The 16,922-nt window shown below is 32.7% G+C and overlaps 2 protein-coding genes across 2 annotated transcripts; both read right to left on the minus strand.

Moving 5' to 3' along the window:
• Nucleotides 1-1,167: 1,167 nt before the first annotated feature.
• LOC124830795 (peroxidase 10-like) lies at nucleotides 1,168-7,255 on the minus strand. Its single transcript, XM_047304620.2, has 5 exons — nucleotides 7,118-7,255; nucleotides 2,400-2,556; nucleotides 2,101-2,292; nucleotides 1,852-2,014; nucleotides 1,168-1,703 (listed from the first exon to the last, which is right to left on the minus strand). The coding sequence occupies exons 1-5, from the start codon at nucleotides 7,186-7,188 to the stop codon at nucleotides 1,294-1,296; spliced, it is 993 nt and encodes a 330-aa protein (XP_047160576.2). The 5' UTR covers nucleotides 7,189-7,255; the 3' UTR covers nucleotides 1,168-1,293.
• A 3,840-nt stretch (nucleotides 7,256-11,095) lies between these two features.
• On the minus strand, nucleotides 11,096-15,835 carry LOC124830838 (mitogen-activated protein kinase kinase kinase 5-like). The gene is made up of 10 exons (XM_088100802.1): nucleotides 14,967-15,835; nucleotides 13,863-14,543; nucleotides 13,664-13,751; nucleotides 13,445-13,507; nucleotides 13,182-13,345; nucleotides 12,939-13,014; nucleotides 12,690-12,749; nucleotides 12,499-12,624; nucleotides 11,778-11,987; nucleotides 11,096-11,698 (listed from the first exon to the last, which is right to left on the minus strand). Exons 1-9 carry the CDS (start codon nucleotides 15,404-15,406, stop codon nucleotides 11,829-11,831), a joined length of 1,857 nt encoding a protein of 618 aa, XP_087956928.1. The 5' UTR covers nucleotides 15,407-15,835; the 3' UTR covers nucleotides 11,096-11,698; nucleotides 11,778-11,828.
• Between the last annotated feature and the right edge of the window lie 1,087 nt (nucleotides 15,836-16,922).

The raw sequence follows: 16,922 nt of genomic DNA on the forward strand, positions 1-16,922 counted from the left end.
ATTAAAGAAGATGATATTTTCATATAGCCCGATAACTCTCCTGAGTGTGATTTTGTAATCTCAAAGATTCAATGGGCTTACCGGCCCAGCTAAGTTTTCTCTTCTACGCTAGTCTTCGGTATAAAAAAGGCAAATTCTTGTCGCACCTCCATCATTTTTTTGTGTGCATCCTCATGAAGACAAAAAAATTTAGTTTTGCCAATTTAAAATTATTATTTTTCTTAAAAAGATCTGGACTACACAATTTAGAACCGAAAAAAAAATTCTAAAATATACAATCTAAAATAAAAAAAATGACTTGCAGATTGTTCAATTCAAAACTTATAAATGACTTCTGTATTATGCAGTCCAAAAATAAAAAAATACTTTCAAATTATACAATTCGGGAGTAAAAAATAACTTCTAAACTGCTCAATCTGAAAGTTTTTTTTTTTCGTAATCCTCTCTAATTTCAGAAAGTCATTTTAGTCTTTCAATTTATTCAATCTAGAAGGATTTTTTTTTGGGAAAGAAAATAGCTTTCAAATTGTATAATCTAAAAAGTAAAATATGACTTATGAAATATGCTTTTCCACATTGTAATTTGAAAGTAATTTTCTACTATTAAATTGCTCAATTTAAAAATAAAAAAATGGAAAGTTTTATATTCGTATATGCAAGAAAAAAACAAGGAGATTTAAGAAGAATATTTGCCATTATTAGAAAGGAAAAAGTCAAAATATGTACTCCATTATTCTCTTGTTACTTTTCAAAAAGAGTCAACCACTCTATTGACACATCTGAACATGTGACGTAATTACATGCCACTAAGGCCAATTGCTGTAAATAGTACAAAGACCATTTACCCAATTGAAACCATATGCTTTGTATATGAAAATATAATTTTTTTGTACAATACATGACTCATTTCCAACTTAACCGTTTGCTAGTCTTAATTTTATATCTATGTTGACATGTTTTCATATGTTGTTGTATTTCCTTTGTTCATTTCTGTGTAACTATCCTAGGTTATCATCATATTACCATTTCACTATAAAAATGGACACAATTACTCAATTTCTCCCTGCTTACATTATTCAGTCAATTTCATTATATTTTGTTGAAGTTATGGCATTTATTAGTTTCACAAGAAGGTGTCTTCATATATAATATATGCCTCTCTTGATATATAACAAACTGCACATTTTTTTCTTTTATTTTTTGAAAGTTGCATACATTACTTAAATTTGAACACAAACAGACCCAGAATTTATTGTACAAAGGTTTTGAAAAGGCAAGAGCAATAAGAGTTATTCAATTCACAGCCCTACAGTTTGCCCTTATTTGGCCTTGTTGTCCTGTAAGGGCACCTATGCGACCCATTTTCTCTATAGAAACAGCAAAGTCTCTGAAGAACAGAATAGGCCACTTGCTATAGTTGTTGACCAATGAAGCAGTTGCAGTGTCACCCAAAAGAGCCTGGTCTGACTGAAGTAAACCCGAGTTGTTCACAATGTTTTTGTAGTAACTGTTGTCAAATGTGTTAGTAGTCACAGGATCCAAGGGAGCCAGATTGGTGTCAGAATCAGCTTGGTTTGGACACACTTTTTTTAAACTCTGTACAAGTGACTCATCTAGTGCTGGATCAGATTTACCAGACCCACCAAAGTCGAACAGCCTCGGCTTGAACGTGAAGCATTGAGCAAAGCCAAAAGTGTGTGCACCTGCATTCATTAATTACATATATAAACATGAACATTCTAACTGAAAATGTGAAGTCAGGATTTTTGTTTAACTTTTTCTTTGGGTTTAACATCTATGAAATGTCTGTGTAAAGAGTTTTGTACTGATCGAATTTTGAAGGAGACAAACCTGACAGTATTGCTACATCCTTCTTTTCAAGACCCTTTGATATAAACTTGGCCGTAATGTTTTCTAAAGGTTCAAAGGGTGATGGCAAGTTATTTGCCTCGCTCTCACTTGCTGTTGTACCATCTCTACGACCCAGAGGCACAGACCAAAATGGACCTCTGCTCTGAAAAATTTACCAGATAACTAATTATCAGTAGTGCGTATTTTTTAGTATGGTTTATTCGAAACAGTGAAAATTTGGTGTCTTACAAGATAAACAGCCTCTCTTGCTGCTAGAGTTAGTATATCAGCACATGACACGGTGGAAGGACAAGCCTTTTCCAAGTTGGCCTTGATTGTGTCAATGAGTTCAAATCCTCTCAGTGAATTTTTATTAGGCAGTGCATTTTTCTCCCCCTTTAGAGTATCAGTGTCATCTAGCAGCACCGATGCATCACATCCCTGCGTGACGAAAAAGGAAGAAACAGCACACGTAGTCAATTTGAATGCAACGTAAAAATATGCTTTGATATTAGATTTCCCAACTAAAACTGAGACGAGTTATTTACAAGAACGAAACAATCATGAAAATGAAGGCGTAGGAGAGAGGCAGCAATCCTTGCGTCCTTGGCCATAGCTGACAACACGTTGTATCGAACAATTCCGGTGAGGTTTGGACAAGTTGAGTCATAGAAGTTATAGTAAAGTTGACAGCACACTAGAGGACTGAGGAACAGAAGCCAAAACAGTGAAAGAAAAGGAAGCTTATTAGAGGCAAATGACTCCATAAGTTGACAACAGGAAAAATTATTAGAATTGCTTGTGACATTTAGTTGCAAACTACAGCCATTTATAGGAAAAAACACACACTCACTAGCTTTGCTTTTGTGGAGAGTGGCATGGCCACTATCCTTGTCCCTTTCACTCTCGTTTGGTACAAGTCCAAAATGTCTGCTACTTTTGGTTTTGGTATTTGTTAATGGAGTAGAGAACTTCCGTAGAACTATCTCATAGTTAACAATTGCTCTAAGTGCCAAGATGATGTAGTGTCATAATGTATCTCTCATATAAAAAACTAACAGCTTCAAAGACATATGGAAAAAAGGAAACTGCATAGTTGACACGTGAAGCTCCTTGCGAAGAAAATAGGATGTTTGCAATAGTACACACTGTTAGGTGTATAGAAGAGGATATTCACTAACGGGAATATCAATCAGAACATCCCAATCAGATTGAGTCCAATCACACATAAGGAATCAATAAGATTTAGACTCATATTTAAAACGATAATAATGATACTTTGAAAATATTTTTTTTACAACATTTTAACATCATCCATGTGTCATTTTGTGATTGGTTCATGTTAGTGTTTATAATTATTATTATTGACTGTGAAATAATTTTAAATCAATCAAAGAATGACACGTAAATAATATTAAAATGTTATAAAAAATTGTTGTCAAAAGTATCATTATCCTATTTCAAATTCTAACGTATACATTGAGTCTGGGTATGCTAAAAGCCTTTGTTCCTTTTATCCGTTGTAGTTTTAATTAATTATGATAAAATAATTATCTCAAAACTAATTTCAGTTTGAAGTGTCAAAGTTAAGAAATGTAATTAAAACTTAAAAAAGTTGAATAATATTCTTTTTTTTATCGAAAAACATATATATACATTGTGAAAAATTGTCAAAAATAATATGAAAATTTGGTAACATGCTAAGGTTGCAGTTTGAGGATTAAGTCGTGTGCATTGTGGGAGTAGGAGAATTTTGAAAGCAAAATATACCGAAAGTGCGTTGCATTTGACTGTGTTTCTTGGGTGTGTCATGTGGTGGACTATGTGTGTACAGTCATGATAAAAGCTAACAAAATATGAATAACTAATCATTTTGCGGGAACGACGTGATCAACTTGATGTTGGTATACAATATATATATATAAAAGCAACACTCTATTTCTCTCACTTCGTAACCTTCAATCGTGCAACTAAACCAACGCCATATTCTTTTGAGTGAATTGGAGAAGAATTGAGGATAAATTCTTTTTGAGTGAATTTTAAGATAAATGAGAGTGAATTTGGAAATAAAATTTGTGAGAATTAGTATAGAATTGTATTGACGTGACAAATTAAAAAAATTTATTTCCAAATTAATTCTCGTTTACCTCCAAATTCACTCAAATAAACGACAAAAATATTTATCTTCAAATTCTCTTAAATCCCTCAAATCCACTCCCTCAAATCCACTCATGGCCTAAACAAGAAACGGCAGTTTAACAATAAAATTCTATTTAAACAATAAATTAATCTACAAATTATAGTAATTTTGATTAGACCAATTATTTTATTTTATTATTCTGGACGTACTGAAAAAAAAAGTATTTTAACTTTGATTTATGACATGGAGTCCAGAAAAAAAAAATTATAAGGTTTAGAGAATGGAATTGTAGTCTATAGTATTATTTATTTGGTGAATATCTTCCTTCCTTTGTTAACCATAACCAAAAAGGTGTGTTAAAAGATTAAAAAAAATATTTAAATTATTTTGAAATAATTTAAAAGCATATATTGTTATAAAAGACTTTAGTCTGTTAAGAAACTTTTTTTTTTCATGAATAACATATTTAAAGTTATTTATAAGTCAGCATCTGAATAAAAGAATGAGTTATAAAAAATAAAGTCTGACCAAATTCATAACCAAACATTTAATTCATATCTTAGAACTGCTTTTGGAAAATATTTAATTTTATGAAATGTTATGTTATACAGATTATGCATAACATTATAAATACGTTTCTTTATGAAAATCGCATTCCTCCAAATATTTAATACTCATGGAAAGGGTAGGACTCAAATTCACTAACACAATTAAATTATAACAAATTCACGTTAGTTAATCCATATATAATATTCCATAAATTTGTCTAACATTTATAAAAGTTATTAAAATAAAACCATAAAATTGGCTCGGACTCGTAAGTCAATTTTACTTGACTTTATAAAAGTATATACTATTATACAACTCACTCAATCCTAAATTAAACCTATTTTATTCAGTACTTATTAATTACGTAAATTTTAAGTTGACAATTTTAATTTTTTAATACTAAAATAATGTTTAATAATATTTGAGTGGTTTTTATATTTAATTAATTATATAAATTAATATTTTTATTTTTAATTCTGAATAATATTTAGTAACATACGTAACAGTTTTAACTTTATTACTATAAACTTATGAATCCAATCAATCTATCTTTCAAAAATTCTAATTCATTGAAAAAAAAAATGTGAGTCAACTTTTTATTATTATTTAATATCCGCCCTTACCTGCGAAGCTAACTAAAAAATAATAATATAAAAATTTCTAAAATTTTAATGACATTATATCTGTAATTTTTTGAAGTAAAAATAATGCAGAAAATAAATAAATTATAAATTTCTAAGTAAAAATAATGCAGAAAATAAACAAATTGTAAATTTCTAAGTAAAAATAATGCAGAAAATAAATAAATTGAAGGATATGATTATTGTTTTCAAGGATTCATCTTAAAAAAAGACTCAATCCAGCCCAAATCTTAAAGACTCGTCTAATATCAGTCCATTCAAATTCCATCATAACTGATATTTTACCGTTACAGAAAAATTGAATATGTTAAATATTAATTACTTTTACTTTAAATTTTTAAAATTTATAACTGTGTTAATTAAATAAAATAATTCAAATATATTAAATTTTAATTTTCTTATTTTAAAAAGTATTTCAACTGTTCCTAAATAAAAAAATTGTCAATAAATAACAACATCAATTAGAAAAAGTTTCTATATACATAAAAATAAAAATTATCTTTACAGGCTTTGATAAAACAAATTTGACCGAGATTCATAGTATCACATGAGCTGAGAAAATCGTGACAAAAAGTTAAAAACAAAATAATATTGTTACAAATTTACATAATTTAAATAATATTAAACAAAAAATACACGTTGTCTATATTCCTTAAAATCACTTAATTAATTGTTTTATTAGCGTATATTAAAAAAGTTTAATTAACATCCATTAAAAAATAGATTTGTCAGATATTAATGAAAAATGACCCTATCTAAAAATTAACATGGGGTAATAAAAAAAATCTGAAAACATAATTAATGTTTATAAAAAAAATTATATTAATTTATACACCAAAAGAAATCATGATGCAAAGAGACAAGTTTAAAGGAGGAGAATCCAAAATAAATTTCATTTAAAACTTGAAATTATATAGTCTTAAATAACTATTTTATGTTCTCAAAATCCTAAAATTTTACCTTTTTCCCCTTACATTCAAATAAAAATTTTTATTATAAAGTATTTTAATTTTTTTAAATAAATAAATCACCTTCTAAAAATTCTCCATCGTTTTACCTTCATTAGTGTACTTAGTCTAATAAAGGATTGTTTGCATCTTCATTACCGATCATTTGAACTCCTTTCTATCTTTTAACAATGCATCAAATGAGCCTTATTCATCAAGGTGACACCAGGAAATTGATTAGTTTGAATATAAAACAAAACTTTGTTGTAATTAAAAATAATAATAATAATAATAATATTTTAATACACACAAAATTTTTATGTTAATTTGATACTATTATTTTTTATAATACGGGTCAAATAAATAAAAATGTGTCTTTCCTACTACTGCCATGTTCTGATAGTTGTTATGTGATATTCAGTTTTTGCCACAAAAGCTTGTTGTGATTCTCTGACTAAAAGAATGACTTTTGCAGACCCACACCACTTTATGGAAACAGGATCCTCTGCTAGTAAAACAACCATGAAATTCCCAAACGATTTGGATATATAGGATAATAAACTCAGATTCTAGAATTCTTAGGATTCACCTATACATTCTAATTTCAGTCTGATTTATATAACAAAAATCTCAAACTCAGTTAGCAAAGGCATCCAAAAGACACAAAAGTGAAGAATGTTGTATCAGTCTATGATAAAAACGCACAGATTTTTCTTAGTTAATTCAGATCATACATCAATCATCTGATATGGGGAAGAGAAAAGTAACAACTCGATACCCATGTCCCTATGAAATAACACTAATAAAGAGTTTTAAAAGTTACAGCACAAGAAATCAAAGAGACCTTGTGTACAGTCATACCAGCAAGAACAACTACATGTATCCAGAAAAGAAAAACAAAAACAAATAAACAGTTAGATTATTCAATAATCAAAGATGTTATCTCTTAAAAAAGTTAAGAAGCGATTGAAGATAGAAAAGAAGAATACCATTCGTTGATGACCTTGTCTTGTGTATCATCTCCAGAGACTTGAATGGATTGTGATGGAGGAGGTTCCATGGCTGGTTCGCCTTTCTCCCTATGCACTATAGGAATATGAGGAGTAAAGTTGGGCACTGAAACTCAAGTAAATTCTAGAAATAGATAAATGCACGTGAAGAAGCATAGTTGTCATCCAAGTCACGCCGTCACAAAAGACAAAATAATCCCTTGCCTCCCTCACGCGCTCCTTACGTCCGTTTTTTTAATAGGTATAATTATGTTTTAAGTTTACGTGTAATTGAGCTATAATTTTTTTTTTGCGTTTTATTGAGTATTTAAAAATATTATATTTTTTAATTAATTTTTTTGCTGTTTATTTGTTCTTTTATTTACGTTATAGAATTGTTATTTTTTGTATATATATATATATATATATATATATATATATATATTTTTTTTTTTAATTCATCATCAATAAATCTTTAATTTTACCTGTAATAATCTTTTCATTAGAAGAAAACTAATAGTTTGAGATATTAAAGATAATTGCATTGTTGAATTGTCACATAACTATTAGTTAAATTTATAAAATAGTATGTGACAATAAAATAAGAGAAGAAAACAACAACTACGTCACCTAAATTAATAAATAAATTAAACTATATAAATTAAAAAATTAGTACCCACAATGTTATTAAGAACTCTGACATAACAAATTTGTTAAATCCTTTTAATATTAAACGTCCTATTTTAACAAAAGTGTTTATTTGTCATTTTATCGTGGTAAATATTTTATTTTAAGTATATATGTCACATATTGTTAGCATATTAGTTTTATGGTTTAAATCTTATTTGATCTTTGTATTTGTTAGTCAATTTTAAGTGAGTTTTATTTTTTTTTTTCAGTTTCAATTGGATTTATAAACTTATAAAATTGAATCAATTAAGCCTTCTCAGTTAAGTTTTCATTGATGTCGTCTAACTAGGTTAAGCTGTATTTTTTTAATGACGTGACATTGTATATTAAATTGAATGGATGATCTGTTATATAATCAACAATTCCACGTGGCGGCCTCTTCTCCTACTTCTTCTAGGGTCACCGGAAACCGCCGTCACAGTTGCTCCTTGCCGCTGGAGGTAGTCGGTCCCTCGTGGTGTTTCTCCCCTCTATTCGTAGAATCGTCGAATCGCATAACGAGTTCGTCTCTCCTCTTTATGCATCAGTCTTTAATTGCGACATGTAAAGTTACAGAGTGTTATGGTACTTGCATAGAATAGAACAACAAAGAACAGAGCAGCATAAAACAGAGCAGCTAGCTAACAATTAGTTATGGGGGAATACGAAATGGCAGAACAAGCAAAAAACTGAAAATCACGTTCAGGCTGAAACGGCGGAATTATCTAAAGTTTAGAAACATCCTCCGAGAACAAACTGGAATTACATATAACTGTATATAACGTTCTTATTATTGCATGAGCTACAACAGTTTTCATAGACTTCAAGTGGCTTTTGTCCCTAATTAAGGAGGAAAACACCAAATTAAGGAGGAAAACACCAAGCTGCGAGAGTATTCAAACTTTTAAAATCGATTTGATCAACTCGTTGCTGAAATCCCAGAGTTTATTTGCTAGATGTTTGTTTTTGGCATGCGCACTTGGCTTGCATAGATTGCAATTCACAAAGTGCTTTCCAATTACACCTTTCACGTTTGGGTAGAGAGCAACATAACATGTTGTGGCTGTTCCCTGTGATTTTTGTTTTTTCAAAAATTAACTTATGATTAATGACAACATATTTGGACTTTTGAACCATTTCAAACGGAACATTCTGCTCCACCTATATTAGAATTTTAAAATGATGGAAAAACATACTTGAGGGACGTTCTTTCATATGTAAAAGGTGAAGATCTTCAAGAAGTCTGGGAGAAATCATGTATGGTGTTACAAAGGAGTAACTTTAAAAAGTGCATATAATTTACTTATGTAGTTTTGTTTCTTCCTCCGGTCTCCTCCAATCACGAAGAACCCTAAAACCCCAACCTCTCCAATCTCTACGCTCGACCTCCATTCAAACATACAACCAAGACAACACAAAAGATCTAAGAAAAGCCTCAAATCAAAACCCTAAGTCGCGATCTTCAATTCGTATATCAATTCGCCCAGAACCGCAACTTCAGCCACCAAGCAAGGACACGAAACGCGTAAAAGGATCGATGTATCTCAGGCCAAATTGCTGAAAACGTGACGTAGGCGATGGTTAAAACGTCACAAGGGAAAATGGTTGCGAGAGATTTCTTCGCAATGGAAGAAAGGGATGTGTGTTCTTCCCAACAACAATTGAAGAAAGTTCTTGCTTTTCCTTTTTACCTGTATGAGTGTGTGTCATTGTGTTTTGAAATCTTTTTTGCAGTCGAGGTTGGCGAGTACCGGCGGTTGAAGAAGAGGCCGTTACGACCGATGGGGCTATTCTGGGAGGGTTTGCGGTGGCCGTAGAAGAAGTAGGAGAAGAAGCCTCCACGTGGAATTGTTGATTATACAACCGATCACCCATTCAATTTAATATACAATGTCACACCACATAAAAAAAAATACAGCTCAGCACAGTTAGACGACGTCAATGAAAACTTAACGGAGAAGATTTAATTGGCTCAATTTTACAAGTTTATGGACTCAATTGAGTATCGAAAAAAAAACAAGGACCCACTTGAGTTCTATTTAACGAAAATATTTTACACGTGATGGTTGGACATTTATTTTATAATAACTAACATAAATTTATATATTAATTAAATTATAAATATTTCATCATTTAATATTTTTATTTGGTTTTTATTAAAACAATTACTTTATCCATTATTTAAAATATCTTTTACTTTATTCTAATTACTTATCATTTAGTTTTAATAGTGAATGAAATTATTTGATTATTATTTTTTGTCTCTAATTAATCACTTATTTTCTTTTTAAATTTTTTAATTTTTTCCTGTTAACTCATTTCTCTAAAAAAAAAAGTTAACTGAGAAAGATTAAACTAAATAATAAGCGATTTAGGGACGAAAAAATAAAGATAACAGACACCAATGTATTTAGAAAATAATAAATTAAGCATTTAATAAAACAAAAACTTTTAATAGAGATTTAATTACAAAAACCTAAATTTAAAAGTAATTTAAAACTAATAATTCCAAATTGGTTCTGATAATTTAAAAAGGAATCTCTCAACAGAAGACCCGAGGTATAGAAAGGAATACATTACAGAAATTAATTGTTGCGCTAACTTTTAGATATTACCAACCAATAATCCCACTATCTGGTCAACAAGCGGGCGTAATACAAGCAATTCAGTCTACTTCATGAAATAATGCTTATTTCAGGGATCACTGCCTGCTCAACAATTCTCAATAAACATTTATCATACTGTTCCTTTATTTTATTTTTTATTTTAATCTTTCATGATATATATTATAATTTTTAAAAGGAAAAGTAAGTTATTCTTTAAACAATTTTTCTTATATTCAGTCTTTTAATCTTGACAGTAACGGTTCATAATTTTGTTTATACAACTTAAAAAAAAAGATAAAATCAAGAACAATTAATAATAAAAATGCATAACATCCCAAAAGCATAGAGGGACGAGGAAGAAAGTTTACCTCATGCCATATCAAAATCAAAATATTATTGTTAAAATGTTATTATAGAAGATACATTGTAGTTAAATTCATTTATAAAATGCGATAATAAAGTCAAATGCGCAATTCATCAACTGTTCCACATGTTAACATGAATAATCCAACAAATAGTTATTCGTGGGACTAATTTAGTAAAAATTTAATTACTTAAATCATAAAAAGTAAGTATGAGTGATACTACGTAATAGTTAGACCATTCAAAAGATTCGAAAGTAAAAAACAGATAGTTTCCTGGAATGAAAATAGTTTTGGAAACAAGTGCTACTACTTCAATGAAACGTATAAGCCCCGTGCTTTTCACGTTCTTTATTGTACAATTATTTTGTTAAACAAAATAGAATGGTGTTATTTGATCAGTATGTAATGAATAAATAATCCATTTTAATGTAAAAAATCATTGCTGTTATTGTTAAAAAAATTGACTGCACTGTGTCACTTCTGGATCACTAATATTGTACAAAATTTGCTTCCAAAGTCTCGTGCTGTTAACTCCATGGTGAACACTGAACAAGCTTGTTACTTAGAGAGGGCGTCGGTGACAATCCCTGGAAAGAACCTGCAACATCTACAGGTGCAAGTCATCCTAAACAAGTCCAGATGAACTCAAGCCATTGGCATAATGTTTGAGAACGTACTTCTACCAGACCAGTCATTATTTTCTTATAGCCACCATATTTGACACCGACACAGAAATCTCATCCAAAGTGTTGCAGGCACTTCAACAGTAGAGCGAGTAGAGCGCTGAGATGCCACTGCAACGTATTCAATCTCCATTTCCAGCAGAGGATAATGGCAAGGACATCATAATGAAAAATTCTCACCTCGCAGTGGCTATTTTCCCTCAGCAATATGTTCACAGGAAATGGAAATGTGATCAAATCTCTGGGACTGTAGATATCCTGTCAAGTCATCAATTCATAAATTTAACACCACGCACCATGGTTTGATAAAAGCAAGAGAGACAAACATTTATATTACCATTAAGGGTGCTCCATTATACAGATGCGTGGAACACGAAACATCTGGGTGTCATAAGTTTTTCAGAAATCTATGATCTAATAACATTGAAGCACTTGGTCGCTCGGCTGGATTTCTTATAAAGCAGAGCCTCAAGAAATCCTTACCTTCAGCTGACAATGTTTCTGGTATAGGAGGTGTATCCCTCATAACCTTAAACATAGCTGCGGCCTGCATAATTAAATGAGAATTTCAGGCCTAGTTCATAAATGAAAAAACATGTATACATACAGCATCTCTGACAAATCCACAGGCTGCACAGAAAAGAAGTTGCATTAAGGTGCTTTAAGCTGGTTGTTAGACCTGAGTTTACCAATTAAATATACATCATTGTAGTTAATTAACCAAGAAACATTATTTTATAATGAATACTTCGGTACTTCATCAATAAGATGAGAAATGCTATATCAGCATATTAATCCTCTTAACACTTTCGTTGCAATAATTTTTATTTGTTGAAAATCATGGAGGCTTCAATAAATCTGCGGATCTTATTTCTTAGTTAGCGGTGGAACTCTTTCTAAACTAGTGGAATCTATTCAAATTTTAACTAATAGGATATAAAAAAGTTTGTTAAAGAAAGAATGTTATAAGAGAATTCTAATAGACTACACCTTGTGGGAATTGTTCCGAATAACAAGTTGATATAAAAAGGAGAAAAAAAAATTTCGTAGATGCTTACTCCTTCATACTCGCTCCAAGGAGGCTTTCCCGTAAACATTTCAATAATTGTACAACCCAAACTCCAAATATCTACAGCAAAAGCTACTTCAACGCTATTATCCTTTTCTACAACTGCTTGCATAAGCTGCACGAGAAACGGGTATCAATAGAGAACAACCGAGAGGCTACGGAGTAACAGTTAGAATATACCTCTGGAGCCATCCAGTATGGACTTCCCTTCAAAGAAAGATCTGCAACGTGTCCAGTTAGCTGTGGACACAGAAATCTCAAAAGCATTATAAGGAGCACAAAAGGAGAAAAGGTGCTGTTGAAACCAACGAGGAAATTTCCAAATAGAACAGAACTGTACTTCGTAAAAAACTCAGACCAAGTAACAAAGAACTTGGAGACACACCAATTTTCAACAATGCGAAATAGAAAGGGAATTTGACAACTTACATGTTTGGCCATCCCAAAGTCAGCAAGCTTAACGACACCAGCAGAATCAACAAGCAAGTTAGCCCCTTTGATGTCTCTGTAAAAGAAAAAAAACACATCATCAGATCTCCCAAATGCAAACTGAATCAGGAATTTCTGAAAAAGAAAAACTTATAGTATTTATGCAAATATTTCTTATCGATTTCCTATACTAGTTGGACAAGGATCTCATTCTATGTAACACATCAAGCATGTGATCAGTACCTATGAATTGTCTTTTTGCTATGTAAGTAAGCCAACCCCGAAAGAATATGGCGTGTGAAACTCCGAAGAACCCATTCGGTTATTGCACCACAATGTTCACGAACGTATTTATTCATTGAACCAGGATGTACATATTCCAAATATATATAAAACTTGTCTTCTACCTGTCAGAACACAACCCAAAGATGCAGAAGTTTTACATGGTAGTTCTATAAATAATCATTAATCTTGGACAACAAATCATATGAATAAGAATTCCTTACTATTTCGCTACCAAAATACTGCACAATGTTTGGATGCTTCAGTTGGCTAAGAACTTTAATTTCCTGAAAAAAGGTGAAAATTTGTAATGAAAAAAAAGGTGAATTACAGATAACTAAAGTGGGATAATCTTAATCACAAAGTACAACATAGGAAGATAGTGTAATTACAAAATTCGTACAACACATAAAGCTAAGAAACACACTAAAGAGGTAAGCAACCTGCTCTAACTGTCTTATGCACTCTGCAGATTTTGGATCATCGGAAAAGGCTTCTGCTTCCTTCATTGCACACAATGCTCCAGTTTTTCTGCGTGGAACAAAACAATGTGTTTAAGACGAGCTTGTAAGAAAGAGAGAATGTAAGAGCTTAAAAGAATAATGAATGCTTCCGAAACATGCGTCTAGCAGTAGTACATACCTATTGGTGGCAACATAAACAGATCCAAAGGTACCTCTGCCAATAAGTTTTCCTTTTTGCCACTGGTTTTTCATTGGCAAGGGTTCCGTCTTAGCAACAGGAAGGGAAAAGATAGCAGGAGGTGAGACTATGGGAGCTCCAGGCCCAGCCCAAGGAGGCAAGGGTAAGGGATGGACAGAGTAAGGAAGAGTGGTTTCCCGACGTGCCATTGAGGTGTCAAGGGATAAAATGGGGTGTACGGATGGAGAAGGAGAAGGAGAAGAAGAAGAAGAATGGGCATTGGGGCTTTTGGGGTGTTTGGTGGGGCTTTTTCCCCGCGGGCTTTGATGGGGAGGAGAAAGGGTGGTATCAGTGCGCAGTGCTGATAAATCAAAGAAAGCAGGAGGTGGGTGCCCAGCTGAAGGGTCGGATGTTGGCATCTCTGGTGCAGACCAGAATTGGTTGGCTTTGGGTGACACATAATAGTACGGGACAAAATCATCGGTTTTGGCAATGTTTGGGATGATTCTGGGACTGGCAAAAGGACTAGTTGGAGCACTTCTTGCAGGAACACTCAACCAGAAGTTATCTCCTTGAGCACTTGTACTTGCACCACTGCTCGTGTCTTGCTGAGGCGCCACCCTTGGTGACTTTGTCTCCACGTGCTCCATATTTTTTCTATTCTCTTCCCTCGCGAATACACTGTACACACACAAATCCCTATGTCACGACACAAATTATTTCACTAATTCCTAATTTAAAGCTACACATGTTTTACTTAAAGCAAAGAATAAAAGACAAAAGATTGGAAATAAATTATTACATACTACATGCACTATTATAATCCTGAACCATCATAATCTCATCCCAGATATATCTGTGCAGATGGATTTAAGTTCTATTAAATATTTTTTTCCTAATTTGAAACTCTACGCACAATTAATTAATGACATTAAAATATACCAAAATACGACAAAGCACAATTAATTAATGACATTAAAATATACCAAAATACGACAAAGCACAATTAAAAAATTCAATGAAAATTATTTGAATAGTACACGAGGAAACGGAAACTAAAAAGGAAATAACGAGTACTGAAGTTGACAGAAGGAATTGAATTACCTGCGCATTTGAAAACCAGCGGGGAGGGTAAAATCGACGGCGGCATTGGGTTTGTCGACGGCGGCATTGGGTTTTTCGGCGGCGGCATCTTTGGAGGAGGGCAAACGGGAGTCGATAGCTCTGGGCAAGGGTAACGGCTGAGGTCCGGAGGAGGGGGCGGAGGAACGATCGAAGGTGCTGGTGGAGCGCGACAAGGGGGTGATGACGACGGCGTCTATGTCCTCCACGTGGCTCAGCTTCCTGGAGCGCGTCGACTTTCTGGTGCCGCCGAAGAACCAGGCGGAGCGGGTGTGCTTCCTGGCGTGGGACACGGTAGATGAGGTGGGAGAGGAGGATTTGCGAGTAGCCGAAGACGACGACGACGACGACGGTGACGGTGAGGTTGACGGTGAAGAGGATGAATGGGAATGGGAGAAGATGAGGGTGGGTAACCAACGCATGTCGATGGTCGCAACAATGTCGTGAAAGGCTTCATCGCGGGCACGTGATCATCGCCATTGTTAGAAATTGGTGTGCAGACATGCAATGAAATTTCAGAGAAGGGAAGAGAAATGAGAGATTGGATTGAATGGTGTTCCTCTCTTAATTCTCTCAATCCTGAGTTGTTGTTTTCGCCATGCTTCTGCACACAACAACATCACAACATTACGCGCTTTTACAACGCCAAATCCCTTGCTGCTTCGGGTGCGCCAGATGTGCAAACCTTCCTATCTATCATTGCTGACTCGTCATAATAACAACATTAATACTCATATTCATATATAATCATATTATGCACCAACCGTTTCATCATTATAATTCCTCTATGCTCTATTATATTCATTCCAATAAAAGCTCTTCTTACACGATGTAAGAACATCCAGCCGATTCATCTCGTAACAGTAGCAGCCGTTGCCCGAAAAATGGAAATCTTGGGCTTAAGGCTACGAACGATTCCGGGCCGTTCACTTTGGGCCTTGAAAGTGGGCCTGACTTGGAGATAAAGTAACTCCCGGATTCACGCAGGTAGTTTTATCCGTTGTTTGAGTTTGAAGGGTTAGATTTGTGTAAGAAGTACAGTTTATGTAATAGAAAAAGCGGAATCCTGAAGTCACTAATGCTAATGACTTTTATTTCGTACCTCCCGCCGCACACGCTACCGTGCGTGGCATGCAAAACTCCAAAATGTTTTTTTGCTTGCAGAGCAATAATGAGCTTTTGTTTATGACTCTCTAAAGAGCGAGACACTGTAGTTTTTTCTTTCAAACCAACAAAATACTGTGAAAAAGCTTACGTAACTTGTCTAGTTTCTTTCTGTTGTGCAATAATAACAATTCACACTCAACGCTTTCTGCTTAGCCATCTCATTCTTATATTTGTGTGTGTGTTAATATGTACTTTTTACACTTTTGAAGTGTGAAATCATTTTGACAATGACTGTGAAAACCTACCCTCTCGAAACACGATTGCCTTTTTACTCTACTAGCCCAATAATATCTCTTTTCTGTTTTTCAAGTTGAATCTGCTTTCGTTTTCAGACCATTGCTGCGGATGCTCATTTTCAGCTTCCCACATTTCCACATTATGCGGTTTCTTTTCTATTTTTCTCGCTGGAAACCCTTCCTTACTTTTAATAACAAAAAACAAAATTCATCATCTCGAATGAAATAATTTTTTTAGCTTCCATGCCAAAAATAAGCTATTGGTCCTGTCTCAAATTTAGCTTTCTTTCAATAAAATTCAAAAAAAAAATCTTTTCTTTAGTTTCTATAATATTTCAACTTTCAACATAAACATATGTTTTTTTTTTCACATCATGATTTTAGAGAAGTAAAGGTATTTCTTCTTTAAAATATTGGTCTTGAAAATATGTTAAACTTTTATAGATATTGTAAGAAATCTAATACAAATTTTATCGCAGTTTATAATTTTAAAGGAATTTTTTTTTATTTTTATATACTGAACGAATTAATAGTA

The sequence above is a fragment of the Vigna umbellata genome, chromosome 10 (genome assembly GCF_029865625.1).
Source record: "Vigna umbellata cultivar VRB3 chromosome 10, Vumbellata_1.0, whole genome shotgun sequence".
NCBI lineage: Eukaryota > Viridiplantae > Streptophyta > Magnoliopsida > Fabales > Fabaceae > Vigna > Vigna umbellata.

Coding starts and splice junctions, on each gene's coding strand:
- LOC124830838 (XM_088100802.1), bottom strand. CDS start 15,406: ATGCGTTGGTTACCCACCCTCATCTTCTCCCATTCCCATTCATCCTCT. Junction 14,544..14,966: donor GCTGGTTTTCAAATGCGCAG/GTAATTCAATTC, acceptor GTGTGTGTACAG/TGTATTCGCGAGGGAAGAGA. Junction 13,346..13,444: donor AGTATTTTGGTAGCGAAATA/GTAAGGAATTCT, acceptor GTGTTCTGACAG/GTAGAAGACAAGTTTTATAT.
- LOC124830795 (XM_047304620.2), bottom strand. CDS start 7,188: ATGGAACCTCCTCCATCACAATCCATTCAAGTCTCTGGAGATGATACA. Junction 2,557..7,117: donor GACAAGGTCATCAACGAATG/GTATTCTTCTTT, acceptor TCTGTTCCTCAG/TCCTCTAGTGTGCTGTCAAC. Junction 1,704..1,851: donor GGATGTAGCAATACTGTCAG/GTTTGTCTCCTT, acceptor TAATGAATGCAG/GTGCACACACTTTTGGCTTT.